Source organism: Brachycentrus maculatus, unplaced genomic scaffold (assembly GCF_059751285.1).
Source record: "Brachycentrus maculatus isolate JH-2025_06_01 unplaced genomic scaffold, ASM5975128v1 h1tg000067l, whole genome shotgun sequence".
NCBI classification, from domain to species: domain Eukaryota; kingdom Metazoa; phylum Arthropoda; class Insecta; order Trichoptera; family Brachycentridae; genus Brachycentrus; species Brachycentrus maculatus.
In genome coordinates, this window is record NW_028280821.1 from 1400784 (window position 1) to 1417836 (window position 17053).

At 31.1% G+C, this 17053-nt stretch overlaps 1 protein-coding gene across 1 annotated transcript in view; it reads right to left on the bottom strand.

The window, feature by feature from the left end:
• LOC148311341 (putative G protein-coupled receptor CG31760) overlaps positions 1 to 17053 on the bottom strand; it is a 269803-nt gene that overhangs the window by 79393 nt on the left and 173357 nt on the right. Inside the window, exon 7 of the mRNA XM_088256792.1 lies at positions 15666 to 15880. Coding sequence (XP_088112918.1) covers positions 15666 to 15880 — 215 coding nt within the window. The remainder of the gene's footprint in view (positions 1 to 15665; positions 15881 to 17053) is intronic.

The following is a 17053-nucleotide window of genomic DNA, read 5'->3' on the forward strand; positions in this document are numbered from 1 at the left end:
ATAATATACAAATACTGTACGTTTGACACCCACTCTACGTCTACATCAACCCTATATCTTTACCCATGCTAACACCTACACAAACAATAATATGAAACCCTAATGTTTCAATTAAACTTAATTTATCATGAATGTATTTCATATTGAAACCCCATTGATTATCTTTTGTATTTTTTAAGTGATATTTTTAATTTTAAAATGTTTGTTTCTGTTAAATACTTTATGAAGTAATGTTTTAATAATAAATACGGGTTTTGGTAAGACTTTATATATACCTACTCTGAAAATTTCGATATTCAATTTTTAGCGAAAAAAAAAGATTCTTTGTTTACGATAATAAAATTTAATCAACTGAAAAGAATTTTATTTTGAACATACTAATGGGTCTTGCAAAAAAAAAACAGATTATTGTATTATGTATTGTAATATAACATTTTGTCAAAACATAACTATTTAAAGAAAAAACTTCTCTCTCGTTCCATGATTATAAAAATGCTTGTGTATTATAAAAATTATTGAATTCAAATAAAAAAGTAATATTTTAGTTAAACTATTGCGTATTAACTAAACTACAAGTACTAAAAATATTGTTGAGATAGTTTATAAGAAACAAAAAGCTGCAAAAATTGATAATATGCATTAATTTATAAATAAAACTGTATATTTTTGAAAACACACAAATTAATTGGTTGCACATATTTATTTAAACAAAAAATACTCGCTAAGAAATGTTTACTAAATAAATCATTTTATTCACCATACATTTATTCTGAACCATTCAAATTCTATTATATACGGAAAGCTTGATTAAAAAATATTTTTTGGAAACAGAATTCATATAGCGACAAATCTGAGTATTTATTTTAATAAATGTGAAACTTCGAATATCTGAGAACCGTTTCACTTACGAAAAGATTGTAGATTTATTGGAATTTCACGATCAAAAGCTTTGAGTCCTTTCAAAAAATGGAGAACATATTAATTTGGTATGATCAAAATACCTTTCTCGTGAATCCATATTTGAATATTTCCTAATAAAAAAACACGAAATGCAAAAAAATCGTCATTCTTTTTTTTGATAAAAAAATGTTTTTTTTTCGATTTATTAATATTTATTAGAAAATCTACCAAAATTATTTGTGATTGATTTGATTAAGCTTTTTATTTAGCAGAGACTCTAGAAATTTTTAATGCGTACAAGCATTTTAATATTTGTAAAAATAACTTTTAAGAGGAGCAACCTATATTTTCAAGCATGGATTTGGACATACCCAAAATGTTGTGTATATTTATATCTTTATTCATGATACGAAAATTGAAAACTTTTGTTGATTACCTAATTGTAAATGATGTTAAAATCAATTTGAATAAGTGAAGATTTGTGAAAACTTAATGTTTTGAAGTAAGAACTCAAACAACATTAAGTTTTTAGTTAAATAACATAATAACAGTACAATAATTGGAAGTGGAATTCGAACAAAGATAAAAGCAAAAGATAATATCCAGAGTATCAAATAAAACTAAGTACAAAGTTACAGTTATACTTTAGTATTGGCTTATCTCTATGTTATATTGCTCACTTAATACAATGCAATGAAAGCACGTTAAAATAAACTCGAATGCTTTGAAAATTTCGCAGCGATTCCATTATACCACTTTAAAATAATAGCTTTGTTGTTTACTTTTTGAAAGATGTTTTTTTGGTCCCGGAAGAGATTTTTTTCTCCGCTTTATATACTTTTTTAAGTACAATAATACAATAATTGTGTGTCCAAATACTTTGAGTGTGTGGACACACTCAAATTGTTAAATAAATAAATTATCTGGTTAAATTATAAGCTAAAATAATAAAACTGAAAATGATATTTTCTGGCGTTCCTCATGTATGTGATTAAATCCAGGATTCGGACCTCATATACTAATAAAAAAGTTTCTGCTCGGTAAAAAAAAATAGATGTCTCTAGTAATTCAAGAACAATGTTTCATAATTGGTTCATATATAAGAAGAACTTCCAAGAATTTGAGTAGTGTCGTTGTCAATAATGGGCAGAATTGGTGAATAAAACACGTGTGTAAAGTGATCACTTAAACCAGCATGTGACGGTCGTCAGCCCCGTAAATGCCCAGACTTCCATATTCTTTTTCACCTTTGATGAGATGTCAAAAAATAATATGAACAATAATTGTACTTAAAAGTACTGAAATAAAATAATGAAATTATTCATAAGTGGGTGAACTATAAAAAACAGTCGTTATTTTGATCATTAGTCCGAGTTTTGAGAAATATAACTTGTGACAATTCTCTTAACTTCTAACATTTTCAGATTTCATATTATTTGATGGGTATCCATATCTAGATATCTTTTTCTTAATAAAGACTTCAATTTATTATTATTTTTGTTATTGGAACTAAAAATAACGATTTTTATTCACAAAAAGTTAAGCGAGCAAATATATTTCTTCCTTTGAGCCTTATGCCAAATGATGCATAAAAATTATGATGTATTAATGATGTTTGTGATTCTTAAGAATATCAAGGCATGGTGATCAGTCGATTCATAGCGATATCGTTCTGAAAACCCGTCTATTATTACTGACCTCATTCAAGTCGAATACGAAGAACACATAACAAGATAAGACCGGCACCAACTTCTAGTATACTGAAACTCCACTGTCTTTCAGGAAATAATGTTGGAAAAAGTGGAGGGATGATAAAGCGTAGGCAGAACCGGAAAATCCTGGCTCCACAACATAAAGGAGTGAACCGAGATTCAACGTGTTAAATATCTCTTAAGCCCTGGCGAGGGACCGTTCGAGATATTCCAGGATAGTTGGCCAACCTTCGTTTAACGGAAAGACACCGGAAGCAATAAATACAAAACTTCAAACGTAATTAACGTTATATAGGTAAATAATTGTATGTCTAAATGTACCCTGAAGTTATATATTACATTATCGACTTCTGAATTGTTTTACTGTTACACGTAACTAATTACTTCTTATTTCTTCAGTTACATGATCTGAGTTAAGATTTGCGAACGATAAGTTCTTATCGTAACTTTGGCAAAACAAAGTTTTAACTGGGTTTTCTGTAATAAGTTGTTTGAAGAATACCTACTTGTTTATTCACTTTCAATGTGAAAACTGTAGAACTCTTACTGATTTAATATTTGTATAATAATAAATGAAATTGCTTTAAAAAAAATACTCAATTATTTATATGTATTTCACATTACAAAAAAATGATTATGTACATATTTTTATAGAGTACCATACATTATTATGTGTCATTTTATGTGAACTTATTAATTCAGTATCCCAAGAATATCCAAATAAAATCTTCATTCAATTCAAACCCTTTTCCGCACCCCAATGGTGCATAGGGCACTGCATTATAAACACAGTGTTATATTGATCGTTAACTCACGAAGGAAAGGTCGTCAGCCTTCCGCTTCAGGTACCAGTCCAGGGTAATATTGAATAAATGTTAGAGTGAAAAAATCACTTATATTTATTTGCCCCCCTCTGGGAATCGAACGGTACCCTCCAGAACGGTAGCCGAGCATGCTGACCATTACACTACGGAGGCGGACAATTAAATAAAATCTTACCTTTTGTTATCGAAATATGTTTTGATGACAAAAGGTAAGATTTTATTCTCCTTTAACTCTCCTTTAACTTAAATGACTCAATATTTGAAAACTACCACAAAGCCATTTTTGATCTGTGCTCTTTATTACTTTTTTGTCTGTTTACTAATTGTTTTTTTAACTAAAATTGTTTTCTAATTACAAGTAGATTATGAAGAGTTACTATTCATAATTAGTAATGGAACGCTCCACCAATATGTCTTTGAAAACAATATTCGCCTCTTCCACATAAATGCATCTCTTCAAACATACTCATTAATCATTCCGACTCATATGATAAAGTATTTGAAATACTTATTTAAATTATTTCAAGGGAAAAATCTCTTCAAATCTCTTAAACCCATGAGAGTGGCGTAAATTGAAATATTTTTTTATATCCCGTGGATGTGAAAAAGTTGTATGCCATGAATGCTTTGAAGTATTAATATGGAACCCGTTTGGAAAGCGTTTTGTAGCGGTACGATCGTTAATAATTTTTTTCAAATTTCGGCCCACAAAGGTGGAAAGTACTGGCAAGATCAAGCCCCCTTTCATGTACCGAACAACACATAATGGCCGCGCCAAAGTACCGACGGCTTTCCGTAAAGACTCGAGAGCTTACGCGTTCCAGAAAATATTGGAAAAATTATGACCCGCTTTATTTGCTGTACTCTAAGGATTCATGTGGGAATTTGTGGATGAAAATTTTGGGATTTCCTCGATCAAGTGCCGTACAAGAGAGATATCGGAGGTCCGCAGATAAATCTTGTACTAAGCGGAGACTTGCGGTAAAATCTAAGATAATCTTAAATTTATACACAACGCTCATCCGACGGAGAAATAGGTAACGATAAAATACAGAATTTACTGTGCAATATTGATATATTATGCTTAGACTAGATTAAAATCAGATAAAAGTACACGTATGTTTACTGTATTCATTAGTTATCATTTATAGAATACTTTATAGAATACTCATCACACTTACTCCAATAAGAATAAGTTAACAGGACACATATTTCACTTTATTTTTATGTAATCTATAATTAAAAACTTTTCATCATAAATATTTCGACTAAAATCACCCCCTTTTTAACCTTCAACGTCCCAAAGACCCAACTCTAAAATTGGTGTATGAAAATGATGCGGAATCCATCGAAGCACGTGTCACAGTACATTTTAAAAAAAGTGGTATTTATTAAGTTTTTTTAAAATAAAAAATGGAGTTTTACCACAAAGTGACTGCCAAATCAACGATTAAAATTAGATTAACAATAATAGGTAGAATGGTGAACGTCACAAAATCGAATGTAGGAATATTTTTAGGCAGACAATGAGAAGTCGTTGTTTCTGTAAATGCTTAGACTTCTATCTTATCTGCGTCTAAAAATTGTATTATGAAATTCTATGTAAAAATTAGAAATCTATTATATTTTATGATATAAATATGTATTTCACATAAATAAACAAAGGAAAAAAAGGCTCATGAAATATAATCCGATCCTAAATATCCGATACTAAATAAATCCGATATAAAAGACTGTAAAAAGAGGAGAAGAAGATTTTTCGTTGGGAATTTGGAAATTTGGGCATTTTTTTTGTTATTGTTGAGAAAACTGTAAATGAAGTCATCTTGATTAAAATCCCTCAGAGGTTGAAGCTATGTAGGTTGTGTAGAAAGATTTGGAAATACTTAGAATATTGTGTATTATACTTTAAAAATGTGGATTAAACATTTTCATATCAAATTGTAGAGTTGTGTAAATTGCATTTTAGACATTTTTGTTCTTAAATCATCCACTTAATTTATTTTTATTTTGAAACAACATTTAAAAAAAAAAAAAATCAAATTTAACACAAATTGTCATTATATTATTATATATTTTTTTAAACGTAAGGTAAGCGCATTTGGCCACCATGCTGGAGTCCAGGGTTTGATTCCCAGAGGGTTAAAATAAATTTATTTGATTTTTTACTTTAATATCAATTCAATATTCAATGTTCCTGAAGCGGAGAGATATTCACCTTTCCTTCGTGTATTTAACGATCAAGATAATACTGCTTCTATACGATGCAGCGCCTTTTATACGATTGGCGCAGATAAGGGTTAAAACAACGAATTATACATACAAGTAATGTTAACCTTTGTTTAACAAATTAAATATTATATCTACAACTTACACTATATGAATTGATATGATACCTTACATGTTGGCAAATTCACAAAAAAAAGTAAAATAACCTACAATACCAAATTATCTTATTTTGTTATCCATGAAAAAGTGACCAGCGTCATTGACAGGTATTTTATACTAAGGGATGAAAAGGGGTGTTAAGATTGGTGGGGTGAAAACGGCAAAGTCATCCTTAAAATAGGAATTGAGAATGTTTTTATAATAATACAGGAATTCTCAACAATCTGATTTATCTAGATTTGTTTTCAAATATTTTTTTGATGTGAAAATAAAAATGTTGAATTTAATTTTACGTATCCATTCCACGGTTTCACTTTTATGAGATCAAAGGTATTTATAAAGTAAAACTTACCTTTAAAAAAAAGAAAAAAAAAGATAGATTTTACGAAAAAGTGACTGCCATATAACATTTTGAGTGTGTCCAAATACTTATTCACAAATCTAGATTTTCTCCGCTTATGAGTTATTTTTTATATTTTTGACATCTCAACAAAAATGAAGAAGAATATGGAAGTCCGGTCATGTACAGGGCTTACGACTGTCATCGGCTTGCTTAAATGCTCTCTTTACACACGTGTAACATTCACCAATTCTACCCATGATTGACAACCACACTTCTCAAATTTTTGGAACTCCTAGATATATTGATCAAACTTGTGACACGGTATATGAGTACATAACAGCCATCTATGTTGGAAAAGGGAAAGCTTTTATTAATATAGATAAGATGTCAAAAACGTACAAAAGTAAAAATTAAAAAAAAAAAAAATTCCATTGATACCGAGAAATATGATATTTTTCCCAAATACATCCTCATTAAAAATGCGTTGATGAAAAGCGCTGGTCGTTCATGAAATAATACCTTTATCTACAGGTTGAGTACCATCGTAATAATGGTAAATGTGAAGTGACTCTGGCTTAAACATGAAAAGTTTCAGGGGAAAAAAAACGTAAGCAGAAACTGAGAAAGACGTTGGAGAACTCTCGTATTAAGTAGTGGTCCTTTATGATTTAAATTCTCGTCTTGCCGGAATCGATTTTCCGGATTTAGAAGGAAATTCGGTTGACACAAGTTGAGCAGTTGGCGGTCGCGGTATGCATAATTTATTGCCCTTTAAAACTTTTAATGGCGCAGAGACGAAATTATGTTACTCAATTAAATTTATTTAGTGAGAAATTGGATTCTGATCACTCCCTAAATCATTAATATACGTTGGTAAGGAATGTGTAAATGATCAAGAGTTAATACTATGAAAAAAATAAAAAATAAAAAAAATCCTTTTTTTGTGTCTACATTATGTTTTAATAGATAAAAAAAAAACGTTTGTAAAAAAACTCCACCTACAAGACACAAGGTGGCTTGGTGGCTCTCTGCAAAAAAAGTTAATGATGTTTACAAATTTTTAAATGAATGTATAGATATATGTATTTATTTTGTTAACAAATAAATGTTTCAGTATTAAAATGGCACATACAATTTAATTTACGAATCTTTAATACTTTATAAGTTAAGCATCATCGATAAAATTAAGAAAGATGTGTTAAAATGATTTGAGCACGTGAATCGAATGAGTGAAGAAAGGATATTCAAACGAATTTACGAGGTGTGAATATGGTTATTGAATATGGCTCCTGCCATTCCGAGCCTTAGGTTTAGTTCCTTCTAAACACTACCATCCTCCACCATGAGTGTTCCAAGGTATCTGAAGGTGTCAACTCGAACGAGTGCTCGTCCCTCACAAGTGAGATGTTAATCTTGGTCCAGACAGGCTGAGTTGCACATGACATTGGTCTTTTTGGCATTTACTCTTAGGCCTGACCCAGCGGAGTTTATTTGGAAGGAGTCAATTATATCTTGCAGGGCTTGGATCGAAGTTCTATTAGAATATTTTCGTTCTATTTAGTTCTATTATATACTATCTTTTTAGTTCTATTATAATCGTATACTTTCTGAACAGAACCAGTGCAATTTTTCGACCCGGTGGGATTGACATTTGTAGGATGAAGTTGAACATGATGCCTTAATATTAATAATAATAAAACCCTTATCCGCACCCCAATGGTGCATAGGGCACTGCGTCATAGAAACGCAGTGTTATCTTGATCGTTTACACATGAAGGAAAGGTGATCAGCCCTCCGCTTCAGGTACCAGTCCAGGGTAATATTGAATAAATATGACAGTGAAAGAATCACTTATATTTATTTTACCCCCCTTGGGAATCGAACCCGGGACCTCCAGAACGGTAGCCGAGCGTGCAGACCATTACACTACGGAGGCGGACCTTAATATTACCAAAATATATTTTATCTTCTTATTTTCTTCTGACCTTCATATGAACTCAATGTTCCATTAAGTACTTGAATTATATCATTTTACTTTAAGTTAGAACATGTTGAAATAATTAAAAAAGAAAATCATTTGGCTTAATGTCCGTCCAAGCATATGTCCGTTCGGCAAGTCGTCCGGTTAGGTTTTTAAAAGTGCCTTTAACATCATTAGTATAAACAAGTACTTTTATTGATCCCACTCAAATCTGCCAAACAACCCTACAAAAAACGTGGTAAATATACGTTGGTTTGGGTGCGTTTTTTAAAAGATTTTAATAATTTTCACTACATTTTTTTTATCATTATTCATCTTGCGCTCTCCTGGGACATAATTATTTCCTGAAATGGAGTCAAGGAGTACGTGTCGTAAATATTCAAAGTAATAAGGCTGTAAAGATATTTCAATGCAAAATACGAAACGACATTCGTTAAATTAATTCATCCCTTTCGATGAAAAGGAATTGCTCAGAGTCACCACGGAGAGTTCATTAATTATATTTTGACATTAATACCAATCGATGCATTAAGAAAATAATTATATTATGAAAAGTGGGGTCGGTTTTGCATCTTATTAAGCAATATTCTAAAAAAAACCCTTAAAAAATTACGATGGATTATTTTTTAAGTAAATAAATTCAGTATACAGTATAACATGAATAACAACATTTTGAGTGTGTCCAAATACTTGTTCACAAAATCTGGATTATCTCCAATTACAGGAGTTATTTTCATATTATTATTTTGACATCTCATCAAAGATGAAGAAGAATATGGAAGTCTGGGCATTTACGGGGCTGACGACCGTCATGGGCTGGTTTAAGTGATCACTTTACACACGTGTAGCATTCACCAACTCTACCCATAGATGTCTCTAGTGAAGTTCTAGTGATTCAAGAACAAGGTTTCTAAATTGGTTCATATATAAAGGACTTCCAAGAATTTGAGTAATGTGGTTGTCAATAATGGGTAGAATTTGTGAATGTTACACTTAAACCAGCCTATGACGACCGTCATAGGCTGGTTTGAGTGATCAAGTGATCACTTAAACCAGCCTATGACGGTCGTCAGCCCTGTAAATGCCCAGACTTCCATATTCTTCTTCATCTTTGATTAGATGTCAAAAAAAAAATAATAAAAAAATTAAAAATAACATGAATAAAAAAGAGGGTTAATACTAAGCAATGAACCGTGAATGAATTGCAAATGAAGTGACCACTTGAATTAAATTTTGTTAAGTACAGTTTGAAATTGTTATTCTAATATCATTCGAGCAATCTAAAATCTAAGTTATTTCAATATTGAACACGCATTTTGGGGCAGATATCAATATTTTAAATTCATCAAGAGAATATTAGAGTTTATCTCTTCAAATTTATGTCCAACCCTTAGGATTTTGGATTAAAACCGTTGAAATATTCGAATGAGCACGCCTATTTGAATTACTTACGCAAATACTAATACATAATTGAACAAGTACGTATAAGGTCTCGAAACACGTTTTAGGTTATGTAAGCTTGATCATTTTGCGTAAAGTTTCATTTTGATTTTCATATTTAAATATAAATATTTTAGCAAGATATTAAAATTCAGTCTTATATTCCCTCTTCATAAACACTGTGATGTTGATAAAACCAAAAAGTTTTAACCGTATTTTACAATAATCCAAAGTTTATTCTAGGCTTTTATATTTATCCCCATAGGTATACAAAAAATAATAATAAAAAAGCGTCCGCCTCCGTGGTGTAATAGTCACCACGCTGAGCTACCATGTTGGAGGTCCCGAGTTCAATTCCCAGGGGGGAGGGGTGAAAACAAATAAAAGTGATTTTTTCACTCTAATATTTATTCAATATTACCCTGGACTGGTGCCTGAAGCGGTGGGCTGATCACTCTTCCTTCATGTGTTGACGATCAAGATAACACTGCGTTTATATGATGCAGTGCCCAATGCACTATTAGGGTGCGGATAAGGGTTTGAAAAATAGGTATACAATGATACATAGGGCACCACATCGGATTGGTGCGTTGTAAGTTTGACCGATAAATATCAAAGTCTAGGAGATAAGAGCAGAATGTATTTGATGGAACACATATTGCACAAGTTAAGAAGCTGAGAGTTGTTGTGCAGGAAAGGAAACATCATTGGTTAGAATATTCGAGATTGCATACTTGGAATGGTACAATTTAGACAAATAAAGCATTAAGAATTTGATTGAGTTTTTGATTGACCTATGACCGATTAAGTTAAAGCAGCAGCAAGCTACTCGGTGGTTGGAATGCTACGTGCAGCGCAGTCAAGGGATAACTGGAGAGTAATTTCTTCTGTAAGGGTCACAACCCTCAGCAATGAGGAATAAGACGGAGAAGAAGAAGAAGAGTACCTCAAACTACACCTTCGTGTGACTCGTAAATACCGAAAACGGTAGACATTATAATTAAGTTATAGTAAAATATTTAAAGTGATTTTGAAACAAAGTTTCATTTTTATTATATAAGTCAATTTTTACAAATTCTTTCCACTAAATTAGTACGTAATATGTAAATTCTAACTTTCAAAGCGCAAATACTCTTTTGTTAGTATTTACCAACAAAAATTCAGCTCACAACGTATATGAACATTTGCTGGTAGCAATATCGAATTTCCCTCTTTGTGTTATGTTTAAACACGGTAATGTGGTATTTTGAGTTCTTTACCTTTTATTTTTCAGCGGTCGCTTTGGGCGGCAAGACCGTTGTCAAAGTAATTTCTTGAAATTTGACCAGTAATGCGTTAAAACTACAAAAGGGTTTTTAGACAGAGAATTCAACCCCTCGATAAGTACACCTTGAAATAATGTTCGCGAAATGGAATATAATGCTTAAATAAAATGACAAAATGCTTTATTTAACACGTTCACTACGTTCTATATATGACAAACAATCGAGAGATTGTTCGCCATTTATACCTAAAAAAAACATATTTTAAAACGCTTAACTACCATATATTAAAAATATGATAAAATGTAAAATTTATTTTGTGGATACTAGTAGGTGCACACTGTTTTCTGTGTGTGTAGCATTCACACGTGGCTCATTTCAATACTCGCTTTGAGTTAAGCGAGTATAAACATGGGTCGTCGAGGGGACTAAAGGGGAGTTTATACTCTCAAATTATATCATACATGAAATTACACTATTTCCTTTTTATTCATCACACACTGACATTGTGTTAAGACTGCAAGGGTACATTTTCAATTACGCAATGATACTTTTAAGTAATTTGACTAATTGTTATCAATTTTAAGCAATACGCGCCTAGCGCGTATTCTGCATCTATGGACATGTTAGAAATGCACACCTGGCGCGTAAGACGCACCCAACGTGTTAATTTTAACACCAATATTGTGATTTTATAATATTTGAAATTCAAACAGTGGTATATTTTAATTAATAAAAGATAATCAAAATATGATCTGGACAAAAATGAAATGAAGACTTATGAAAAATTGCCTTTCCCCCGCTTAAATGATTGTCCAAAAAAGATGAAAATTTTGTTTTTGATTCACTAGCAAAATAATTAATATTTATGTTTTTTTTGATACAGTATTTTAGCTTAAAGGAACCTTAAATTGTTTTGAATTATGTAAACATTTATTTTTTTAAAAATATTTTATAAATCCATTATTCAATGACTGGAGTTTTAAATGTAAACGATATAATAAAAGCAAGAATTCTTTGAAAATAGTTTTGTTAAATGCTTATAAAAATCGATTACTTTCTTCACATGGTTCCTTATCAATTTTGTTACAATAACATCCCTGATAAGAAAAGTTTTCTAGTATAAATAAAACATAATAAAAACGGAAGAAGACAAATTATGAAAATGATCAATGAAAACGGTTTTAAGAAATTTCGCGGATTACCGCTTCTCTGTTATTTTTAATAAATGTTTATTTCAAAAAATAATGTTTACTTAGTAAATACTACTATTTCTTAAAAAAAAGGTTTAATAGATTTTAAGAAATAGTGGTATTTCCTAAGTAAAACAGTAATTAAAAATGGATAGATTTTTACCACAAAGTGACTGCCGAATCAATAAATGAGTTGATTTTTTTGTTGTACAAAAAAGAAAAAAGTAAATCATTCGTGTGTGAGGATTCGAAAATTGAGCTTGAGGGTTTTTCCTTCTCGGGGTGGATTTTATTGTGTAGCATAGGTAAGTACAAAATATTAATGTAAACGTATATAGCAGCTCACAATTATTATAATGGACTCTTCCGATCGCATGCTATCAAAATTACGTGCAAGTAAAATTTTTCATTTCGGTTCAATTTTTTCTAACGGAGAAAATACTCATATTTTTCGACAGTGCACATATAAATCAGTGATGGTTTTTGCATGGGAGTAATTTATGTAAGTTGTAATTAGTTTGAAGTCAGTCAGCCACATCGTGGTTTAGGCCTAAACTGAGTGCATTTTGACATTTCAAGATAGACGAAGAAGAATTTGGAAGTCTGTGTAATTTAAGGGCTTATAACCTATCATACGCTGGTAAAGTGATAACTTTACACAAGTGTAATATTTATCATTCTACCCGTGGTTGTGGGATACAATTTTTAAAAATCTTGTTATTCTTGAAGATTTAAATAAACCCACCCATCATTCCATCTCCTGACCTGACCACTTTCAAGTATTTGAAATATAAACAAATGTTATAGTGAATAATTAAAAGAAATCAAAATGCTCCACCAAATAATGTTTATATTGTGATTTTGTGGAGTATTTTTACTCCACGAAAATACAATTTTGGAAAGAAAATTGTAAATAACCCACCCATTTCTGAATTAAACCTGATTTATTTTTAGTGTTTGAATTACAAAAAAATATTAAGATGGTAAAATTCAAATATTTCATAGTATTCCATGGAATAATGTTTGTAAAAATACTCCACAAATATACAATATTGGGAATAAAATTTAAACTAACCGACCCATTATTCTGATCTCAAACTTATAACTTGACCACTTCAAGCATTTTAAATACAAATAAATATCAAACTGAAAAATTTTAATTGATCAAAATACTTCTCGAAGTAATGTTTATAAAAATACTTTACAAAAATACAATATTGGAGAGAAAATTTAAATTTAGATATCAAAGGAATATAACGTATCGGTAGCACGTCTAACTCGGCTTCACGCTGCGATATTTGCAGGACGATATTACAGACCTTCGCTTAGAATTCATAGTGTTTTCTATTGTGGTTGAACGCCGAGGCGTGGTGCTATTTCCCGAAATTGTAAAGGCATATAACCTACCGCCATATTTTATAAGCGCTCGGTACAAAATCCCGGCTGATTTTTTTTATTGCCCCCATATCACCGCAAATAGTCGTAAAATGTAACGGAGGATAGAAGTGCCTCGTTCCACTTCTCACGGAAGCGATAACAAAGTTCGATTCCATCCTGACTGAAGGCCCTGGCTAGAAGGTGACAACTAGCCATGTGACTAGCGAGTAGGAACTGCTTCACGTGCAATGCTCATTACTTACACCACATAAATTTCTCAACTCCCCCTGTCGCCTGAACGGGGATAAAAACCTTTCCTAGTTTAGTTTTACGCTTGAATAGATAAATATATTGTATTCGACTTGGTACGCTCACTTTTTTTGTTCTTATCCCTGAAGTTCACTGCGCTGTGAATATAAATCCTTTCGTTAAACGTAACTGGAACATTGAAAGTTTATAAAGAGCTCCTTAACATAAAATAAGAACTAGGGACTCCACCCTCATAAGAAAATGAAATAAATAATTTCCATTTACAATAAAGCCGTTATTAAGATACAAAAAAAACCAAAAACCATAAAAAACCATTATTAAAATACTAAAAGGGATGTGATAAAATTAGACTGAATCCAGGCGAAATATTTTCTCTTATATGCGGGATGTATGATATATGTTAGAATGGTGATATAAGGAAAGACTGCAAGACTGAGATAAGTATAATCGATAAACTGAGAGAGGTTTATTGAGATGGTTTGGGCATGTGAATAAAACAAGAGAAAAAATAATTTAAAAAAAAGAAGTTTAAGAAGACCGAATTAAACTTACCATAATCAATTATTTCAATAACTTGAAATTAGTTAGGCTGGAATAATCGGCGGGTATGTATGAGGAGATACAAGAATGTGGAAGAAGTGTAGATTGTTTTTAAAGACATATTAGTGTGAGGTTCTATTTTCTCTGCCTATCTCTGCGGGAAAATGACATGAAAGTAAGTTAGTTAGTAAGTTAGATAAATGACAAACAGAGATAAGAAGATAAGCTTCTAATTTTTTAATGGATAATGTATCTGTTAAATATTGATGTCAACTTATTCTTTTTGTTTAAAATAACTTGGTACAGCTTAAATTCAAACCAAACCTAATGAGAAAAGGGGACAGTCTTTATTGTCGAGGTTACAGAGACCAGACAGGGTTTTCCACTCGCGGGAAACGATTCATTGATAGTAGGAAAACTAGTTAAAGGCAGTTGCAGGAGGTAAATTACCCAAGTTCGCCAAAAATAGCGCCCAAGGGATCATGCCGAGCTCCGTTTGAATGGTAATTGTTTAATTCATATTCCCCCGACTATATTTGAAGCGAAATAATGTTGTGTGGCCGAAATCCTTCTAGCGCTACCAATTTGAGTATTGCGCTCCCTAAGTATGACTGTTGGTCTGTTTTTCTCTGTTGAGTAATTAGCACAATAATTCATGTTAACGGCAGACGAGGTAAGAGTACACAGATTTTGCCGGAACACAGCAAGTTACACAGAAACAAGGTTCCGCTAATTTGGGCTTACGTACCTAATAAACTCGCACATGGGCATTTATACCAACTTTCTGTTACGAGATTCGACCATTTTACAAAGCCCACCGTTACGCCGTACATTTCGCAGCGGAGATGACAAATTGTACTAATGTTCTCAGCTAAAAGCGCTTGGTTAATAAGTATAAAATTTAATTATTAAAACTATCGCACTTCTGGGTATAAAAATCTTGTAATGTAACGCAATTACTGTCCAAATAAAGCCATATTCTCGTAGTACGCTTGCATAATGTTTTAGATAAAGTTACCGAAAGTTATTTATGAAACGTGAAGTAAAACATTTCGCCCGTAACAAAACATAACTGTTTTATCTCCTTTGGTAAATATTCCTAGATTCTTGTATAGTTTCTTTAAATTTTTTATGAAAGTAAACTCAAACGATAGGTATTTTTGCGCTCATAAAAAATTAACTAAAAATACTTTACATAAAAATTTACTTAAAAATTGGTTTATACCTTGAAGCATCATTAGATATAATTAAATAAAGTTATTTATTTGTTTATTTGAACTTCATTTCCAGAAAATAGTATTAGGCTTATTTATTGCTAAGAAGCAATATCTTCCAATCAATCGAAATTATTATCAGACTTATAAGAAAACCTTTTATTATTTTTGGATAATATTTTTTAAAGCGCTGAAATAGAATAAAAAGGGAAACAACTCACGTGTGGTGAAGGAATGGTCCCACCAATCCGTCTTGCAGAGGTAGGCCTTCAGGTCTGTTGCTGTTCTGCCGACGATGACGACAGGAGGAGCCACCAGAGTCCTGATGACCAGGAACACAGAGAATACGGCCACTATGATGCCAAGCCTTTTTAGTAGATTGAAGTCCGTAATTTTTACGGCTTTGGCAGAACGTACTCGGAAAATTACAGAAATCCTGTAACAAAACACAGATTCTTTCATTTGTCGATTCGGCAATCACTTTATGCTAATATCTATCAATTTATAATTCAAATTTTACTTGTTGAATACCACTATTTCTGAAAAATCTACTATGATACGTGTTTCTGTTAATTCAGCATTATTTTCGAATATCGTAAATATATAAATATTTTGGGCAACATATTTTAAGTAAAGGTTTTAAAGAAAATATGTAAATTATAAATACAATTTGTTTCAATCTGAATATTTGGCTTTATTTGAAAAGGGCTAAACTACCTAACGTATGGTTAAGAATAAAGGCTGAAAAAACTGCAATAAAAATCAACGCTTTTGAATTTTTTTTATGATATATTTTTTGAATGAATTATTTTTGAGAAAATACGTTAAAACGATATTTTTTATGACATTTTCAGAAGAATATATTAAAAAAAACCTGTTTTTAATTATTCTCTTAAGTCCATTATTTAATACGAATTCTTCAAAATAAACAGAATCAACGTAGTTTATAGTATTAATTACAAGAAGACCTACGAAACCTTATAGAAATACCCCCGTTAAGAGAGATCTATGATGGTTTATTTTTCATCGTTTAAATGATCTAATGGCAAAATTAACTGATATTTCAATCGAGAAGAGAAGTAAATTACTTGTGAAATTTTCGTTAAGTTTAAGGCACTATTCGAATTTCACGGGATGTAACTCACACTGTGTAACTTACAACATTTGACTTTCAAACTCCCGTTAGTATAACATTGTAACCATATATAAACGTACATCTCTAGTATGTTCGTACACACATGTATAACCATATAATATCTTAAGCCTTCCGTAAAAACAATTGAATTGTAAAAGCCACTCATTCAAATTGCTGATTGTTTAATGTAGTGAAAAACGTTTGGATGTTTTTAATAAACATGGTAAAATATCGTTTGCTCATAAAAAATATCAACCCTCAATCTCCCGAATTCGTGTTCTTGAGTTTGAAAAAAGGAAAGGAAGGGTAAATATAAGCGCTCTTGAAATTGAATTTTACGAAAGTGATGCTGCAAGTTATCTAAAATATAAATATATATACATATATATATATATATATATATATATATATATATATATATATATATATATATATATATATATATATATATATATATATATATATATATATATA